Below are 20,390 nucleotides of genomic sequence, written 5' to 3'. Positions count from 1 at the left end.
GCACGCACGCACGCACGCACGCACGCACGCACGCACGCACGCACGCACGCACACACACACACACACACACACACACACAAAAGTGTTTCAAGTATGAAAGTATTTATGCACTGTCCTTTGGAACAGAACATTGACTCATCAGAAGTACTTTTAAGTCTGGATCTCTTTGTGTCACCTCTTCGTGGGACATTAACTGGGACCTGTGATTGACGCCAACCTGTGTCACAGCTTCATGTATAGATTATGTCTAATGCTTTCCAAACTTTTAAATTCACTAAATAAGATGGATCATATTATACATACATTAACACATAAAAATAAAAACATATAACCGTTTGTATAATCCAGGTTTCTAGACATCATCCACGGTACAAAGAGGTTCAATTTGATCAGATCTGAAATAATGATGAAGACACTTTGAAGAGACTTGGTGAAACCAAATAAAACTGAGATGTTTGTATGCACAACACTAGTGTATAACACTGGTGTATAAAAAAAATTACTTTTACTTCTCCATAGTGGTATTTTTTTTATTACCGGTGTCTATTTATTCTGTAATAGTATCCTGCTGAATAATCTTTTATGAATCAAAATAAACAAAAAGTTTACAGAAATGTATTTACTGTCAGTATGAAGCATTGACTACTTTTCCTGACATCAGTTGCTTCTAAAATAGAAATAATGCAACAGTGTTCAGCTTAGAAAGGATTATGGAACAAGAAAAGGAGCTTGGGCTTTTTTTCGAGGTAACATTTGTACATCAAAAGGCCAACATCTTGTATGCACTGACATTTTTTTAAAAAGAAAGGTGCCTTTGAAGATCTGCAATGATTAAAAAACTGTGATGGGGTGCAAACTGAACTAACTCTGGTGGTTACCTGAGAGAAAAAAAAATGAGCACCTGATGTGGAGAAGCACAGTGGGAGACAAAGAGAGGAAGAAGAAACAAGATTGGTAGAGAAGAATGTAATTAGCCCAAGCTTGGATTTTGCTAGAGTCAGGTAATTACCACTCTAATCATCAGGAAGTTGGGAAGAACAGAAGATTGGGTGACAGGAGTGAGGAGAAAAAGAATGATCATCCTGAGAGATGAAAACATTTTTGATGAAACATTCTTGAGTAAATTCATTGCTGGTAATATCTGAACATGAGACCAATAGCTTTCAGTTGAGTTTAGTGAATAAACTAACAATGCCAGACAATAGTTTGATTTTATGAAAAACAAATCTCTCAACTACTACCCCCTCCTTAATTCTGGTTAACATGACGTATCTTTGAAACATGAGTCAATGAGATCTGTTTCACGTGTCATCGGTCAACCTTTATTTATGATTCATTATCTGAACACCACCATCATTGTTATTGCCTCTTTGGAATTACTGGTTTACTTTTTGAGAAATAATTGTATTTGTTGCAGCCACTAATCCAAACATAAAGCCAATGAAAGCATTCCCCGAATGAATCATCTTCAGCAGAGTGCTCAATAGCTGGTTCCTGACCGATGACTCTGAACCACAGGAAAAAGCACCGAAAGGCTCGGGTTAATGGCATTTAATTGGATGTTCTTGAATAGAAGCCAATGACTGGGTTTCCTACCCAATTACTGGCATTAACTAAAGAGCTGAATTGTCTCTTGTGACTCTAGGTTTGACAGTGTCTGTCTTTCGCTCCACAGCTCTTGATCTTTATTTGCTCCAGTGCATTATTTCCTTACAATTCTCCAGTATTTCCGTTTTAACAATGGGATTGCTTTGGTACTATCAGTTTTGTCAACTACTGATTGCATGTGTTGTATTCAAAAGCAAAATTGCATCAGTAGGTTACAGGATTATTCCCAATCTCACATTTATAGTCCACAAAAAAAGTCACTGCAGTTTCACAAAAAGGCTACAAGCTCGTCTTATTCAGCTTTTACAATTCAGTGTAATGAGTTCACACTAAACTTATTGATGCTTGATAATGTCACCACACAATCATAGCAGAATTCATGACATGACAGATTTATCCAGGATAGAGAGTTTTAAGACAAAAATGAGTCAACATTACAAGATTCCCATAGTTGATTTTTGTTGCAGTTTCCAACCCTCGTTTATCCTATTCTTCTTCTCTTCCAAGCTGTGATTTGTCTTTTATTTTTCGCTGACAGTGCTACTTAAGTTTATTCTTGCAGTTGCCGTAAAAATATATCTGATAGCTGCTGGGATAAAGAAGTAAATTTCCTAAATCAAAGAAATTAGCAGATGTTTCCAAGGAATGTGAAGTAAAGAGCAGAAGAGGAGGAAAAGAAATTAGATTTAAGTGTTTTTTCTTAAAAGAAAAAACCTTGCAGAAGATCAGGCGTCACATAAAGTTGTGATGGTTGCAATGTGACGGACTGTGAAAAAGTTTATGTGGTATGAATACCTCAGCAAATAACTTTACATGAAAACATTCAACCTGCTTTCCACCTTCGGCTGATTACTTGTTTAAACATTTCTAATGATGTCTAAATCACCATCTGTCTTTGCTGTCACTGCCAGCTGCATATACGTTAAGTCTTGCTCTAGCAACAGTAACTAAGTGAGGTGGGACTTAAAAATCTGTCAATTTCTGGGGGCGGAGGGAAGCAGAAGAACCAACAAAAGCATGTGATTCAGAATTAAAAACCTGTTTAAAACCAGCTTTATATTAGAGACAGCAGTACAGCAGAAAACATGGAACTCTACATGTAATTCATATTTTGGCTTTTTGACAACAGAGTAGGTCAAACAACCTAAAGCAGATGCTTTTGGTTTTTCCATCCCTTGTAACCCCTTCTGTGCACATACACAAGGACACCCCCACAGAAACAGTCTTCTCCCATTGCTGCATGCCTCCCTCTGTGAAAAGGCCCATCTCCATCTCCATCTGCAAGTGCGAGGGGCTGTCCTGGTGTGTCAGTAATGACAATGTCCCAGTGTTCCTCTCTGCCAATTAGCCTAGCCGTAATTACACAGACACATATGGAGCTGCCAATCACCCAGCTCCTCCGCAGAAGGAGCTCCCCCGCCCACAAAAGAGAGCGAGAGACACAGAGAGACGGAGACAGGAAGAGTAAACGGGTTCCCAACAGCTGCTTCTGTAGTGCTCTGGAAAAACTCACACTGTTTCAATAAGTAGGAAGAGGAGGGTTCAGTTCAATTACTCCGACTGTGTGGCAATCCCACGGTTTGCTTGAAAAATATCATGAAACCATATTAGAGACATCCTTCCTTGACATAGGTTTTGAGCTGAGCTCTGTTTTATGGATTAGTTTCAATTTTCCTTTGGGTGTTATTGCAGTCCTAAAAAAGGACAGGACTCTTATGAAATATCCCCAAATAAAATTAAGTGCATACAGATGACTTCAAGAGTCTGAACTTGATCAAGTTTTGATTACTTCATTTCATCTTAAGCTGTATGTGTCTTTCTCTTTCTCACTGTTTCGGTGATTTTAATGTTTTTATCTTTTTCACTGTTTACGTTTTAATTATGTTTTTTACATCTGTTTCTCTTTCTCACATGCTGTTTTTATTTTAATTATGTAAAGCACTATGAAATGTCTTGCTGCTGAAATGTGCTATACAAATAAAATTTGATTGATTCATTCATTCATTTTCACACTGGAAGCTAAAAATCCATTCCAGTCTTTTGAAGTCTCTAATGAGTTTTCATCCAAAGATCGCCCAACTCCATCTATCTTCCCATGGACTATTACCAACTTTCTAGTCATCGCTATAAGAGCATTCCCACCACATGATTCGACAATTATCAAGTTTCACAGTAAAATGGATATGTTTAAGATGATTATGTTAATGTTCAGGTTATAATTCATCATCAATTATAACTTGACACTGAAGTGCTGTATGAGATTTTTGAGGGTTAGCATGCTGTTGCATAATCTAAGGCAGCTTTAAACTCAAATGATTTTATGTCTGTCCTGTCTTCTTTGTTGCTTGGTCTTTGTAGTGCTTTTAATTCTCGTAAGATCTCGAACACGTCAATGTATTATCTAAAGTACAGCTGTGTTTCTAAAAGCTATTAGTTGCACTGGATAGCATTTAGGAAAATGAGAGTAAAAGGGTTTGAATACAAATCCAGATATTTATGCCACAACTTTGCACTAGTTTTTCTTGATCTATAACATAAAACCCCAGTAGCATACAGGGAAAGTTTTGAGAATGGCAGCACTTATGAGCTACAAATGAAGTTTAAGTGTAAGTAAGTATAATTAAGTATACTCTTGCAAAACACAACATATCAGTGTTTGGTTTATCAGTCATTGCTTATTCATGGACTTGAACAATGTTTGTGTCAATATGAAAGTTTTATAGTGTTGGTATGTATTTTATCCATTAAAATGACAGGTTACAAAAGATCTGCAAAGACTTTTCAATAAATAAAAGAACCTCAAGCAATGCTTAAATCTAGATTATTCATTTATCCTTTGTCATTAATTAATTTCTACCTTCATCCTAGTAAATAAATTAAATCATTTTCCACTTTAATGGAAGCTTGATTTCCCCAGAGTATCTCCAACTGAACACAATAAATGAAAGTTTCACAATGAGGAAGATAACATCTTCACATGTCATTCATCAACCTTTCAAGTGCTGCGTGTTGTTTATACAGTAAAGCATGTCACCATAATTTCTGTCCATTAAGGAGCTAGTTATCTGGCAATAACAACAAGCTGACCCATCAAAATGAAACACTCAGAGAGTGAATGAAAGAGTAGTTGTCAGTTTATTCACATGACAAGGTTTTACTCTGTCAGCAGCTGAGCATCTCTGGGAATGTTCGCGGACGAATGGAGGCAAGAATAATAACTAAAGCAATAACAATAAACACTTTTATTAAGCTACACTTATGTAAGATGGCTAAAAAGTGCTCAAACAGGAAATGAAACTATAATTAATGAATAAAGAAGGCAATATGATGGTAGTAGGTTCATGAAACCTGGTGATGCAAGTGGGAAGAGGAAAGATATATTGTGAAAGACCGAGGGAAAAAAAGGAAAAAAATTGGGCCAAGACGATGAGCAGGAAGAAGAAATCTGAGTTGGAAGGAGGCGAAGGGGGAGAACGCAGAATCCCAGTTGCAAACCTTACCTCTGGGACGTCTTCTTGTATTTGCGCCTGCCAAAGAAAACAAATAGGGGAAAAAGTGAAGCATCAGACAAAACAAAGATCGGAAACATGCAAACCGCTCAACATCAACTGATTTATTTTTAAAACATGCAAAAGATTTAAGAGAAAGGGGCATACTAAGGTCAAAGTAAGTAGTGCTGCCTGGTGTATTATTTTTGTACTATCTTCCAAACTCATGTGAGTGTATCACTAAAAGTTTGGCTTTCTCACATGTGAAAAAAGCAGCAAAAAATTCTTCATGTGAAATAATCTTCAGCATAAACATCAGAGTAAATGCAATAAACTTATCTTTTCTATAATCAAACATCAACACAAAGGCAAATGGAGAATCAGGCTTGCAGATCATTTACTGGATACCATAATTGTAGTAAAATGGTATATCTTTATTGAACACATTTTAAAAATGCACGAAACAAACTTTACAATTAAGGTGTTCATTTGTTAGATATATGCTTCATCTCAGGTGCTCTAGGACCTAATTAAAGGAAACAAACATGCTGACGAATAGCTTGGCATTGTTCTGTGGACCAGAATGGACATGAACCAGAGACAGCGAGGGCAAGGGCCTTTTGAGGAGCAAGGGAATAAGAATGTAGAACTATTTTCTAGTTAAGAGTAGTTTTTACAAAACCGTTTCCAGTCGGATAATAGTCCTGAGACCATAGTTGACAATATTGTAAAAAAAAAAACAAAAAAACAATGTTCTTAAGACAGTAGCCAACCTTCCAGGATGTGGATGCAACACCAAATGGAACCATGGGGTCAATGGTAAAAGTGAATTCACCAAATCGCATGTTGACAAGATGCTGGGATAATATTTATATCCATAATATAAAACATATTGCCACATTCGTTCTATTATTACAGGAGGAAAAATGAAGCTTTTAAATAAACTAAAAATTCTTGAGTGGAATTAACTTTTTATCAAATTTTAAACTTACCAGTGTTTTTTCATGTTAAAATTGATCTTAGTAAATCTTTCCCTAATGTCAATAAATGGTGCTCCAATAACAGGAAATTAAAAGAAGGAAGTGTAGAAACTTTTACCACAAACTTTCTCTTTCTGGTCAGAGTTGTGATATTTACCATTAAGCACACTAGCTAATTTATCTTTCTTGGGACTTATTATCAATGCTATATGCCCCTCCCCTTGCTTTCAACGAGACTATAATACCTTCTTGTTCAATTTAAATATAGCAGCATAGATCTGAAAGCTTGGTCCCTAACAATTTAATCTAACAGGTTTTTATTGTTACTGCACCAACAGGGAGTGATGCATGCGGTCAGCTTTTCTTTTTGACCATTACGAAGCTAAGCGATAACACACTTTGGTTTGGAGTTGGTCTATTGCATCTGGCACTAGAACCTTTGAATCTGTGTTGGGATCAAACAAGCCTGACCATCTCTTTGACCATGCTATCTTCATTTGTTTAATTGTATGAAATATTCTACAAAATGTATTATTGAAGCAAAGACTGTTGAGAGATGACAATATATTTTTGCAAGGTTAAGGTTTGCAAGGTTTGCAAGGTTTTTTTTTTTTTACATCTTTTGTGAAGGCATACCAGCAAACTTGTCCACGTCTATAAATGGGCCACTGTCAAATTTAGCATGCAGTGCATTCATATCTTCCACCCAAAAGGCTGCAAATGCCTGCAATCAGTAAAGCAGGTGTGGATTAAGAGAGGCGTAATGCTATGCAAATAAAATCTGAGCACATGTATACCACACACACCTGCCGCCCAGGACACCCAGCTGACGCACACACTCATATTAACACACCAAAACTCATATCACTTCTCCTAACATTGGCCTAAAAACACCCACACCTCCACAAAATGTTAACAGCATGGCTCTGGATGATTCACAAGCATGCACTTACATATTTGCTCATGAGAATAAAGTAAAGAGAGATGGGTTAGAGGAAACTGGGAGGGGAATAGTACGAGGGGATATACTGGTTGAACCAACCACTGTTCTTAGGACTGCAGACATGGATTTAAATTCCAGTCAGGTACTATTCACAGCACTTAACTTGATTTCTTTCCCAGTCATTTTCTGTCTTAACCTTTTAGCGCTTGGAGTGAAACTGCAAGCTAAGGAGGTTATCCTACCCCAGAGAAATTGCAAAAGCTCCCCTGTGGTGAAAAAGAAAGATAAATCAATCTTCTGTGGGCTATCAAGCAATTAAAATTAACACCGGATTAATTGTCACAGTCGGATGCGTGTCTCATCGACTGCTCAAAGAAAATTAGAAGCGAGAAGAGAAGGAGTTTTATGCTGAGATATGAATGAGAAGGATATGAATCTAGAAGGGAAACTGCAACATTAATATTTAACCTGTCACCCCTTTTACTAAGCTTCCTCTGTGGGTCATTAAGAGGGGCTTTCATCAGCTTGTATCCCAATGTCTTAGCATAGTAAGGACATTGGGTAAGACTGGTCAGGTAATTCCATAAAACACTGTAATAAATGATTTAAGTTTATGACTAAATCCCTTCATAGGATGGACTCTGTGAAAGACTGCTGTTCATGGTGTTTTTTTTTTTTTTGTTCAGCTATTTTGTTTTAACCAAAATAATAATAAAACACAGTGAACATATTCTAAAGTTAAATGAAATGCCTACATTGAGAAATTATTGAACCTCTTGGAAAAGAGGTATGGGGGGGTTGCCTCTTTTTGTTGTACATTGAGTCTTTGTCCAACCCTGCTTGTTACATCTGAGCTTTAGGGCTGTTGTAAACGAATATTTTAGTAATCGAGGTACTCGAATCATTCGAGGAATCGTTTCAGCCCTAGTTGCAAACGTTTAATATTATTGCTGTTTTTGTAGATATGATCAAGTTTAGGTGAGTAGCCTCTATCTAAGTACCATCAACTTATTTATAAAGATCAACAAATGTCTCCCTTATTTGAATGGCAATTTCTCTTGTCTTTTCCATTTTGAAGCACAACTATGTGAAACATTTTATTTAAGTTATTAAATACATGTTTGGAAAATTCCAAAGGTTAATTTATTAACATAGTTTTAAGTGTGGCAATAACACAGCAGGATTTTATTTAAAATGCTAAACTAATAGATTCTCAATATTTAAGACTTTTTCACATCTTTACCAGAGCTACACATAATTGTGGATAGAGGTTAATTATACGTTTTATGCTTCCATTAAGAAAAAATTGAATTGAATCTATCAGGGATCTTACTGAATGATTAAAAACAATCAAAGTTTCACAATCTGTTAATGTAAATGATGATCTGGTGTTGGTCCACTGTGTTTTTCCAAGTCTGAAGTCAACACAGTGGTGTACCAGAAAACTTCAGTCCTTCACTATCCGATGATGATGATGATTATATAGATGAAGAGAAAGATGAGATGGTAATGGTGATGACACCAGACCCAACAATGCAGCTATTACTAACCAGGTATAAGAAAACAATTTGATTTCATCAAAGTGATCCCCAATAACAATCATCCAGGATTTTCTTCCAACCACATTTCTTCCTTAAAGATGATGGTTCCCTGCTTTTCCTCTAGTTTTATTACAATCTGTTGGACGTTTTATAACCCAATTTTCTTAGTTTCTGTTTTATCCTTAGATGTTTTGTGTGCTTTGCATTCCAATGAATTGGCCTTTCATAAACAGACTAACATCCCTCCCACGACCACAGAATGTGTCTTTCAACATGGTTGAGAAATGAGAAGCTGCTCATTTCATCAGATGGGGTTATACTTGTGGCCATTGCAAAAATAACTGCCCATGCAGTAATTATCCAACATGTTTACATTTCAAGGTTTGAACTACATACTAGATTCAGTGAAAGTCTCCATCATAACATTACTGCAATACAAGTGTTTTTTTTTTTATGTCTGTTCAGAGACAAAGTAGAGGTCAAATCCTATCGGTCATGTGCAGCTGCAGTGTCACACACACACACACATCCCTGTATAGTTACCACCTCTGTAAGTTTTATGACGGCTGAAGGAGAAAGGTCTCTTTACCTGCAGTTATTATACAATCATAATTTCATACCGGCCCATGCCTATTAAATATGTAAAAAAAAAAATGTTGAGGGTATTCTAGTCTATGAACTGTGTACACTTCAATTCAGCTTCCACAACACACCTTGTGCTTACCACTTATGGCCATTTTATGCTATATAAATGTACATCTGATGTGTTTAAGTCACATGTTAGACAGTAAAAGCAAAGAATTCATTGTTACATGTAACTCAATAAATTCAGGCAGTGTGGGTCGATTTTCATTTAGAGTAATCTCTGCATTTCTTTTTTCTTTCATTAACTGAAAATAACAGAAGGTTATTCGACTTTTAAGTGTAAATAAAATGAAGAAAACTGTGCAATGTGTGTGTATTATCCCATGCAGAGAAGACATTGTCAGGTTTTAGACGACTTCACTGAATGTGGAGCTGAGATCAAACTCTCTGAAGTGAATTCTCTACCTGTCTCTCTGTAGATGATTGGTGTGCCAGAGACTGTGCCAGAGATTGTGGTGTGATAGCAACACTCACACGTAAATCACACAGCTGCCAAACAAATCTCCACGGATAAGCTGGCAGCACATAAGCACGCCATCAAATACACTCTGAAACCCACATCCACTCTCTATCATTCACATCATCACATGGGCAGTGAAACTTTCCCCGATCTCCACACTCAAACACAATGCATAATGCTCATCTCTCCCTGCTATGCACAACATGCGCTGCATGAAGTGTCAACATTTGTGGGGTTTGGCTCTCTTCATGAGATTAAAGGCTAATATTGTCTCTGACATGCAACAGGAGGCCTTTGAGCAACAAGAATACTACAGTTAATATTGGATGGGGAGAAAAAATTAATAATAAAAAAAAAGCATTGGCTCCCACTGCTTTCATCTGACTCACTAGCCATCAATTACCCAAAAAGACAGATGGTTATGATGGGTACCGAATTGAAGAGACAATGAAATCATCCAGGAAAACTTAATGTGGCAGATGATGATGACAGCGGGACTTACATCCTGGGCTTTTCACATGAGGAAAGAAACTATTACCAGTCACAGAGCGAATGAAATACCGTAAAACTAAATCTTATAAGAGCAACAATCAAGTCAAATGACAGGAGTTAGCCGTGAAAATCCCAAACAACCCTCTCTAAAGTCAAATTTGTTTGTATAGCACATGTTGTAGCAAGACAGTTCAAAGTGCTTTATATGATAAAACAAGACAAAAATCAATTATGAAATAAGCAACAGATTATTTCAGATATTACACTTCGTCAAATACCAACATCAAAATCATCAAGAATAATCATTATCAAATATACATCAAACGTATTAACCAATGTCCCAGCTGTTTTTAAAGGCAACTCTAAACAGGTGGGGTTTTAGTCTTGATTTAAAGGAGCTCAGTGCTTCAGCTGTTTGTTTTTAAATATTAACATAATCACCACCCGTGGTGAAGAGAAAAAATTTATTTCTGTCAGATTTCCCATAATAATATTAGCCATTTCCTTTCACAAGCCAACCTTCCTCATAACAATGCCCTCTCTCTCCCCTGCTGAGTCAAAATGATGAAACAAGAAATGGATAATAAGGAAATTCACACTTAAGTTACATGAAAAGTGCTTCTTGGCTCCCTTCTCAGGGGGAAAGGCCATAAAGGTGTTGATTGGTTGGTTGATTGGACTAAATGTTAAAATAGTGCCTGTAAGGTTGTGAATCTTTTAGAAGACACAAAACTATTCTATTTGACCAAAATCATTAGAGTCAATGAAAAATATGTTATACTTGCATTTTATAGCAAAATTTGGAACTGACGCATGGTGTACATGCGAGTGGGAACAGACACAAGGGCTTCTTTCATCTCTTTCAACATACAAATAACTGTAGAAAGTCTCAACAAGTTAAGTTGCAGTAGTATATATTTAAGGGAGGCATTTTAAATTGTTGCCATATCCAATGAAGATTAAGATTTCTTATAACAAATGTTTACTTTGGTTTAGGTTCAGTGATGCTTATGAGCAGTGCCAATCTTTTCATTTTCATTACTTTGCTGATGAATAGTTAGATATTCCTCTGATGAAGTGACCTCAAACCATTTTTAGTTTAGTCTAAATAAGTTCATTCCTGTCATATTTACGTCATTGATCTTCTCATTAATTATGTTCTAATAGTCCTGGAATACAGGCGGAAACTCAAAATAAAATTGTTCCCTAATAGGTGAGCAAAGTACCATGTTGGGCTAGTAATAACACTCTTCAGTTTGGAAGTTATTGAAATAAGAGTAAAGTTATCTATTTTTGGTATCGGTTTCATCTCAAATTCAGCGCAATTCCTGCAGATGCATATTCAACACACTACAAAGTTCATGTGAATTGTCAAATTTGCATCTGATTTAAAAAAGGGGAAGCAGAGACTCAAAGCAGATTTTTGTTTATATAATTGTAAATAATTTAGAGTTAAAAATAAAGCTAAAGGGAGCTCTAAAGATAAAGGCACAAACTAGGTAGGTGCTGCTGAGGCATATTTTTGTATCATTTAGGGAGTATTTATATGGACGTCCATCTGACATACATGTGTAGAGAAAATATTTCCATGCCACAAAAAAACATGATATCCAATGATGTAGTCTTGACACAGTGCTTACCATAAACTACAATTTCTTTTAAAAAAGGGCTCACATTTACTTTAATCAACCTTTTATTCTTTCTCAAGGGCTTTCTTTTCCTTCTTGTCTAATAACAAAAACAATGTGTGCAAATTTGCAACTGATAAAACACCGTAAAACGTATCTGTTTTGTTAGTTTTCACGAGCAATCAAACATTAAAATCAATTAAAGCTTATATTTTCTAATAACACGGACAATTTCTGCATGCTTTATTAATATATACAAAACTAGTGCAAGCTATGATAAAAATAATAATCAAAATTTAGCTCAAATGGTCTTTTGCTCTCAGACTTTATATTGATAAAAGTAAGACTAAAAACTGAATATACTCACAGTCCACGGAGCCTGAGCCAAATCTTCTCTATTTGTTCCGGCTGTAGGTACTTCAGAGCAGTACTTTCAAACTCCTCGATCTCTTTGGTGGGGGACTCCATGCCAGACAGAGTTCCAGATGAGACAGCAAGAGATGAAGTTAAAAAAATTTTTACAAAAACAAAAAGTTAAATCCCTTCAAAAAATGAGGAGAAAATGTAGATGCAGTGCGTAGAAGAAGGCAGTAAGTGTTGTGAAAGCCAGAAGGTCACCAAGGCTTCCCTTGTTTTAAATTTTCACCCAGCACTGCAACAAACTGCCTGCCATTCTTCTCCTTTTCCTCTCCTGTAGTATGAGAGAGTATGTGGCCAAAACTCAATAACTCTGAGTGCAGCACAGCGCTCAACCAGCTGTGACAGTCGTAAAACAGCCCAACTGCAGCTCTTTTTCTTTCTTTTTTTTTAACTCTCTCTCTCTCTCTCCCTGTCTCTCTGTTTTACATTCACTTCTCTCTGGTGTGAGCACAGGGGTCCTGGAGCCGTGCCATGCTCTCCCAGCAACAACGGGATGCAGACGGCAGGGCAGTGCAATCCGGGATTAACGCACACTGCCGAGCTCTCCTCATAAGTGGGAGGGAGGAAAAACAGCTCGAGTCAAAGAGAGGGAGGAGCCAGACTAATAACGAGAACCCATGTTCGGCTTCACCCAGAGGAAAACCACAGGGGGTGAGAGAGGAAAATGAACTGGGATACAAAGGAATGAGAGGGCAAGACCTTTGACTCAATAAAACACATTTTCTGGAAAAAGACTTAAAAACATGTAGAATTTTACCTTATTTTTTTGACATTGCATGTTTTTTTCCAGATTTTGAATGATAATGAAGCAAAGAGAGAGAAACCTCTCTGGAGGAGTTGATCAATGTTGAAGGGATACAAACCATTGCTTCAAATCTTTAGCTCTGTATCTTTTTCCTATTCATCTAAAATGTAGATAATACATTTGCTCTACAATATATTAAAAGCCATGGCAAAGGGGATTAGATAGCATGCAGACAGTGCAGTGACACTGATTTTACAGAGATTACTTTGATCCATTGAGTGCATGTGGGGCCATCTTATATTCAATCCCACCAAATACAAACATAAGAACATGTCAAATACAATTCCCTCTTCCTCCTCTTGTTAATACACAGACACGGTGGTGTTTTCTGCAAAAGCATGCATGCAAATATTTCCCTTGGTGAGACGATATGGGAGGTAAGGCGCTGAGTTTAAATTTAGGTTGTTTTTTTGAATACAAGTATTCATGATGGCATGTTTGCAATGGAAGCTGATTTACTAAAAGGGAGAGTAAAGAACAAGACAATTTGTATATTTTATTCCATATTACGATCAAATTAAATATCTTTATTTATTAGGTTTATTTGATAGGGACAGACTCTCATTAACATATACAAACTGAACAGAACAGCAGTCCCGTTCCTGTGTCATAGTGCTTATAGCGCGAGTTATTTTGAAGGACTTGTCCTTAGCTGGGCTTTTTAAAGCCAGTTGGTTGGCCCTCTCACCACCTCTTATGAACTACAAGCAAAAACAACAGGTGTGAAAACCTTAACCCATGTTAAGATGCCAATATTGTTGAAGTTTCTACCATCCCTTTGTTTGATTTGAGATATATTTTCTTAAAAACATGCATAAGGATTGTATGGATTTATTTAATCGTGCATGTATAATTCTGACACTGTAGTTCAGAGGTAATCACAAAAAATTAAGCATGTGCAGCTAGATCTTATGTTTAAAATTTAGTGGAGTTGTTTGTTTTGCAATAAGTCCACTGTCTTTATTCTGAGTAACTTTCCACCAGCCTGTGCAATTTCACTCAAATAAATTCTCACATACAGCACAGTCTGGGCTTTCTCCCCTTCACTTAGATTCCCTCCAGTCGATTTTCTACTGGACCAGAAGGAAATGTTTTGAACAAGAAAGTTGTGTTTCTGTGCTGCTTTAATCATAGTCTGCCTGTAGCTTTAGCTATGCAGTGGAGGAAATGAGCGAAGCGTTTAGTCTGCGTTGGTCATACTTTCACACATTGAATTAACACTAACAGCAGCTACTTTGTTCAAATTGGTTTTTCTCTTTGCTGTGGAGGTGATTTACAGCGCAAGCAATTTCGGGTAAACTTCATAGCGTCGAATTGGTGCATTACATACATCACAGACAAATGCTAGCAATTGGGTAAAAATTTTAAACTTCAACACATGTTTATGTAAAAATGTTAAACTTCAACACAGTTCACACCTCAGAAAAGCAGTCGTTTCTCAATAGCCAAGAGCCCAGGCCCAAATAGCGTAGTACAAGAGGGCTGCTTTTTACCAGGCTAACCTTCCACATAAACAAGCATGTTTTTTTGGTTTTTTTTACTCGTCTTGTATAAAACTTGTAAATGTGAGCACAACTTAATTAGTCACCCTTGATCTTTTCCATATCTCTGCGAGGCCCCACACTACTCTCAGGTCTTTCAATTACTTGATGTAGGATGCGGGGATAATGCCAAGGGACACCTCAAAGAGGGATCCCTTTTATCTGCTGAGATGGGTCCTGTAAGAGGACAGAGGGGAGCGGCTTGCCTGAGTGCCATGAGTCTTAGTGATGTTCACAAAGGTGCACTGATCCACGTCGCTTTCTCTCAACCCTCAGTTTCTTTCTCCTATCGTATCCCCTCTATAGCAGAGTGTTTATTGTGTTTTGTGGAGGTATTCCAGCCCGAGGGGATTTCAAGTCGTGAGCAGAAATGACATATCCGCTTAGGGAAGAAAACCATAGCAGCAGCTTAACATCTGACTTCAAGCTGCACACGTTTCCACCTCACACACCTAATGTAATATACCATCTGTATATGAATTTATGACACCGAGCTGTTACATTTTTGGCAAAAAAAACTAAAAATGGTATAAATTAGTAGGTAAAGAAAGAAAGGCAGAGTGAAAGAAATCTCTTCTGTTTGATAAAAGTCAATTTTCCAACTGACTCTAATAAATTAAGTAAGAATAAAAATGTGGCCCGCATGACACCCTAACATTAAAATTCTAACATTATACCGATCTCTTGAAAAGTAGGATAATTTTGGAAACACGCCTTCTTTTCCACAGACCGTCTGGCAGAAGTAGCTTTTTGCTCCAAATGTGACATTTTATGTTTCAAATGACCAGAAAATGTATGTGTTTGAGAAATTATCCAACAAAAGTGCATATGAACAATTAATTCATGCCCGTAAGTGGCCATTTGGAAAAAAATAGCAAAACTGTTTCCCTCAAAATGTGATTGGTAAAGGGAAATCTGAATCCTAAGATCAGTTTTCCTTTCATACCAGGAAAAGGGGGTTTGTCTGACGCCAGTGGTCTGCTGTTTTAACCTTAGCAACATAATCTTAAATAATGAACTCAAAACTGTATGTGAAAAACAGATTTTACGAGTGGAATAAAAGAAAATAGTAAACTCCTCCCTGCCTTTCACTTAAATGTTAGAAAAATGTGCTTTTAGAGGCAGGAGGACGGTTTGAAATTACAGTCATTAGCAGGCGTCATTTGGAATCTTTTCAACCAAGTTTTAGTTTGCTTGGTTCTGTAAAAGCCTAAAAGAATGCTTTCTGGGTTAAGTTATCTCTTTAAGTCACTCTGAGGTCAGAGTGTGTGTGGATGGATGTCTTTCTGTCTCTCTGTTGCCCTATGATGGAATAGTGGTCAGTCAGGGAGGGACCCCACCTCTCACCTATAGGCTGTTTTGAGATTGGCAGCAACCCCATGACCCTGGTTTACTTGTTGCAATGGATGGATGGACAGAGACTATATTTAATGCTTCCTAAGCCACCCACACACCTATTGAGACAGCTTTTTTCAGCTCATTGCACAGTGACGACAAATATTAGAGGCAATAACAGATTTTAACAATTTCTTAAAATCCCTGAAAAATCATTTTTGCAAACTCTATGTTAACAAAGATAGTGTGCAGTATATTCAGAGAAGAATAGTGTATTTGCGATTTTAAAGTGGATATGTCATGCTTTTAAATCTTTCCCTTTTACATGTAAATCACCCTGGTCAACATAAAGTAGAAATGCAATGCTTTGGTCTGAATTGCTGGTTATTGTAGCTCTACTGACATGTCCTTTAGCCCTTTTCTGAGGCTCGTTTTAGATCAACATGTTTCGATGTGTTTATATATATATATATATATATATATATATGAACGAGACATTTCAAGCCCCGCCCCCCCTCGAGGTCACAGAGTGTCCACCCTGTTCGGCCATATTTGTAGTTCGATGGCAGCTATACAATTATCTACCGGCAAAGAAACCTTTTATCCATTAGAGATGTCAACAATGGACAACAAACCAGCAGAATTACGCATTCAAATGAATGCATCCCAATGGTGTTACTACTGTGTTTACACTTTCTCATCCATACATGGAGTGTAGTTTTGCTGTAGTGTCCATAAATTCCAGATGCTTATTAAAATATTAATGCTACCACAATTTGAATGAAGTAAACAGCCTTGATATAATTAGGAAGTTGATTTTGTCAAGAATGTCACTGCATGCATTTGGATGTGTTACCCAAGACAAAAGCAAAGCCAAATAATTTCCGAAACATGCAGTACAGTTATATCCTCAAGCAGGCAGCTAAAAGCTAGCACACAGGGCTAACAGAAGCACACGGCTCAATGCTACTTTTAAATCAACGGCCAGGACGTCATTATTAAGACAAAAATATTCATGTCTAAAATAAGCTTTGTTGTCATTTTACCGTTATTTGGAACTTACCGCTTTGCCGTGTGCCTCGTTTTAGTGGAGAGAGAAGAAACAGACGCTTCAATCAGATGAAGTGTTTCAGAAAATCCCTCTGACAGGTTGCTGAAGTAGTGGTCCTTAAGTGCTCCAAAAACGGACTTTCGCAGGTGATGTGGGCACATTCCCAAGAAAAATAAAATTGGAAATTTAACCTGACGCCGGGGTGCAATGTAAGAAATCTTGTGTGTTAATACACGCTACAACTTGTTTACTTGCAACTTCGGAATAACTGATCTTGCAGTACAAAATCGAGGCGAGGTGAAAAAAATGGCGGATTCACAAAACCGGAAGTGATGACACTTTAGAAGGTTCATTGCAAATGCGGTGACGTCATAGCCAAGAAAACGTTGTAGCAAATAGAGAAAAATTAACATAGACTAAAAAATATAACAAAAAAAGAATATAAAGATATCTACACAACACCGAGAGAGAATAAATGTTTTTTCGGGGGGTGCACTCCCACAGAGTAAAAGTACATAAAACATATCTAAGGGCTAAAAAAAAAAAAGTGGATTTTGAGTATTCGATACTACCAAATAATTTTTCTTATGTGGGAGCTTTAAAAGGTTTTTAAAGCTCAAAAGGCATAAAGGCAAAGCAAGGTGGCAACCTCGCATGAACGTTACGCACTGGTAAAGCTATACTTAGCATTGGCTTTCTGTTGTATTTTCAAGAATATTATACATTCATTTGTCAACCGCTTTCACTGTTGTATCACAATAAATTAGAATTTCGATGACAAGTTAATAGATTTCAGCAATTGAATTAAAAAAAAGAAAATAAAGGATTAATAAAAAAAACTACATTTAAAACAGCAATGTTGAATTGCTGAAATTAGCTCATTGTACTGTACAGTATAAGCACTGTACAGTACAGTACAGTACAGTACAAGTACAGTACAGTATAAGCTCTCTATAATAGGTTTGATCTCCTTTTGCATAAATTACTGCCTTGTGGTACAAAAGTGTTCAGCCACAGGCTCTGAAGTTGTGCTGAAGAAGTTCTGGTTGGTTTAATAGCATTGTTTGGTCTGGTCACCATCTTTATAAAGCTTGTCAGCAGAGTCAAGCCTCAAGCTCTCTAAAGGCACAAGCTTATTCTGACTTTGGACTTCATAAAACACAGCAAACCAACACCAGGAGATGACATTGCACCCCAAATCATTACTGACTGTGGAAACTTCACACTGACCTTCAACGGGTTATGTGTTTCTCCACTGCTCCTTGAGCCTCTTTATTTGAAAAGAGGATTTTTTTTTTTTTACTAAGCAACAGTACTGTCTCTGGTTCAAGAGGCTTGAAACGAGAAGGTGACATTTGAGGTCCATGTGTAGGATTTTTATTTGGCTGCTGGCTGGCCTGCATTTATTCACTCTGCGTGAAGCTCCCCCAAATTCTTATCTGGATTTTGCCCTACATGCCTCTCAAGGTTGCAGTTAATGATTACATACAGCTGCAGTCCACAATTTGTGTCATGCCGCCCCAAACTTATGAAGGGCCTTCATAATCCTCTCATCATTACTGTTATCCCTATTGTATGTGCAACTTTTCCCACCACATCTTTTCCTTCTCCTCAACTCTCTAACATTATTGGATCCATCACTTTCGAACACCCAACTGCTTTAGCAATGAGCTTTTTTGTCTTCCACATAATGTTGTGATAAAACCTCTTTTGTGTTTTGTCTTCAGCAATATTCTGAATTCAGAGAAGACAGAACCATAGTCATCAAGTTTTACAAAAATAAACACTTGTAACATACCACTAAAATTAATTACTTACTGAGATGCACCTCTATGATGTTTTTCCAAGTAATAAACACAAATAATTATTGCAGTTCACAATTCAAACTGATATGCTTTTATATAACAAAGCTTTCACCCTGAAGATTCAAGGTAACTTTTCATTTCTGGCAGTTATGAAGTTTATTTAACAGCAGCACATTGCAAAACATTGTCTTATTTTATCTTATGTTTGCATATTGCAACACATTTACCAGAGCCTTTAAAAAAACAGGTCAAAGGAAGCCCTTACTAAACACGTTCACTTTTTCCCAGCCTAGGTCAGTGTGAGTCTAATTCTCTTGGGTCTACTGCCACTCTTTCTGTTCTGTATCTGAAATAATTGTTTTTGTATACACTGATAAACTGCTTGCTCTATCTGAAATATGTGTACTCTGGTTGACCCTGCCTGAACATATTCACCTGGATGTGTGGGAAAACCTTCACATCTAGGTGTTTGTATGGTACAACACGTGTGCAGTTTGAGGAAAAAGGATTTCATAGCAGGTAGTTGCTTTTATTTGTATATTTTCTACAGTTTATTCAAGCAAATAAATTTGTTTAGTTTAGAAGGTAGTTGCTATTGGTTGCCTAACAAATTAGATGCATAATATATATTTTAGAACAATCTAAACTGTATTTAAGTCAGATAGTACTGATAGAAGTTCTGACTTGCAAAACTAAAACTTCCATGGTGAATTAAACAGCAGGATAAAATGCAGCTTTACTGAGAGACATATAGACTCTAAAACAAAATATCAGCCAGTCCTCTGAATAAATCTGCAAATGATGAGTGAAACACTTTCAGGAAACAAAAAAAAAAGATTACACAGATATATATTTTTTTTATCTGCATATTTTATGTCAGTAAATTGGATAAAAAGTTGAGACTAGAGAGGATATTCAAAGATAATTCATAACAATTTGCTGCATTTGTTACAGAGTCAAGATAAAGCATGAGTCAACTCAAGCACGTGGGAAACAAAGTGGAAAGTGTTAACAGCTAAAAGCTTTGTCAGCGACCATGATGGATGGTTGGGTAGGCCTAAACAATAACAACCTGCAGCTCTGGTTGTCTGCAGGACAATTTAGTTTATCCACTTAGCAAACATTTAATTTCAATTCCAGATTAATGGATTAACGCAACATCTTAAATCTCCTCCATACCTTCCTCTAATGATAAATTACATGATTAATTACTACTACAGGTGCTCACAAAGGGCCCCAGAGAATCAAATCATCTACAACGTTTCTATAACTAAGATGAAAGGACGTGATAGAAATTACACTGTACTAACTCTACTGAGGCTTGTACATAGCTCACATAGTGAAATCCAGACATTAGCAGCCCCAGCCATTTGGAGGTACATGAAAAATTTAAATCTCATTTAAATTTCCAGGCCGCTCGATAAGGATAGCTATGCATCAAAATAGCAAGCGCCTTCACAGTAATGACCACATTTTGTTGAAGATCATCTATCAAAAAATATGATTCCTCTGTATAAACTGTATTTCTCTTGGAATTAGTAGAGATATAAAGCTGGATGGGAGCAACTGAGAGCACTCAACCATGAAGCTTTTTTTATTTGCAGGGTTATAGGAGCGGAAAAATACATCAGCTTCCTCCCAAGACAGA

At 36.9% G+C, this 20,390-nt stretch overlaps 1 protein-coding gene across 11 annotated transcripts in view; it reads right to left on the bottom strand.

Annotated features, from left to right (window-relative positions):
* The window catches only part of pde1cb (phosphodiesterase 1C, calmodulin-dependent b), a 96,486-nt gene that overhangs the window by 45,589 nt on the left and 30,507 nt on the right, over window positions 1-20,390 (bottom strand). The window contains exons 1-2 of one of the 11 annotated variants that reach the window (XM_016669670.1): window positions 12,153-12,913; window positions 5,109-5,135 (exon numbers count right to left, since the gene is read on the bottom strand). The exons of 5 other annotated variants lie outside the window; for them this stretch is intronic. In XM_016669670.1, coding sequence (XP_016525156.1) covers window positions 5,109-5,135; window positions 12,153-12,253 — 128 coding nt within the window. In that variant the 5' untranslated portion in view covers window positions 12,254-12,913. Of the gene's footprint in view, window positions 1-5,108; window positions 5,136-12,152; window positions 12,914-16,949; window positions 17,264-20,390 lie in introns of those variants that run through there. 5 more of the 11 variants (XM_016669667.1, XM_007548551.2, XM_016669666.1 and 2 more) reach the window with 5 other exon arrangements.

Source organism: Poecilia formosa, unplaced genomic scaffold (assembly GCF_000485575.1).
Source record: "Poecilia formosa unplaced genomic scaffold, Poecilia_formosa-5.1.2 Scaffold27, whole genome shotgun sequence".
NCBI classification, from domain to species: Eukaryota; Metazoa; Chordata; class Actinopteri; order Cyprinodontiformes; family Poeciliidae; genus Poecilia; species Poecilia formosa.
This window is presented reverse-complemented; position numbering and strand designations above follow the sequence as displayed.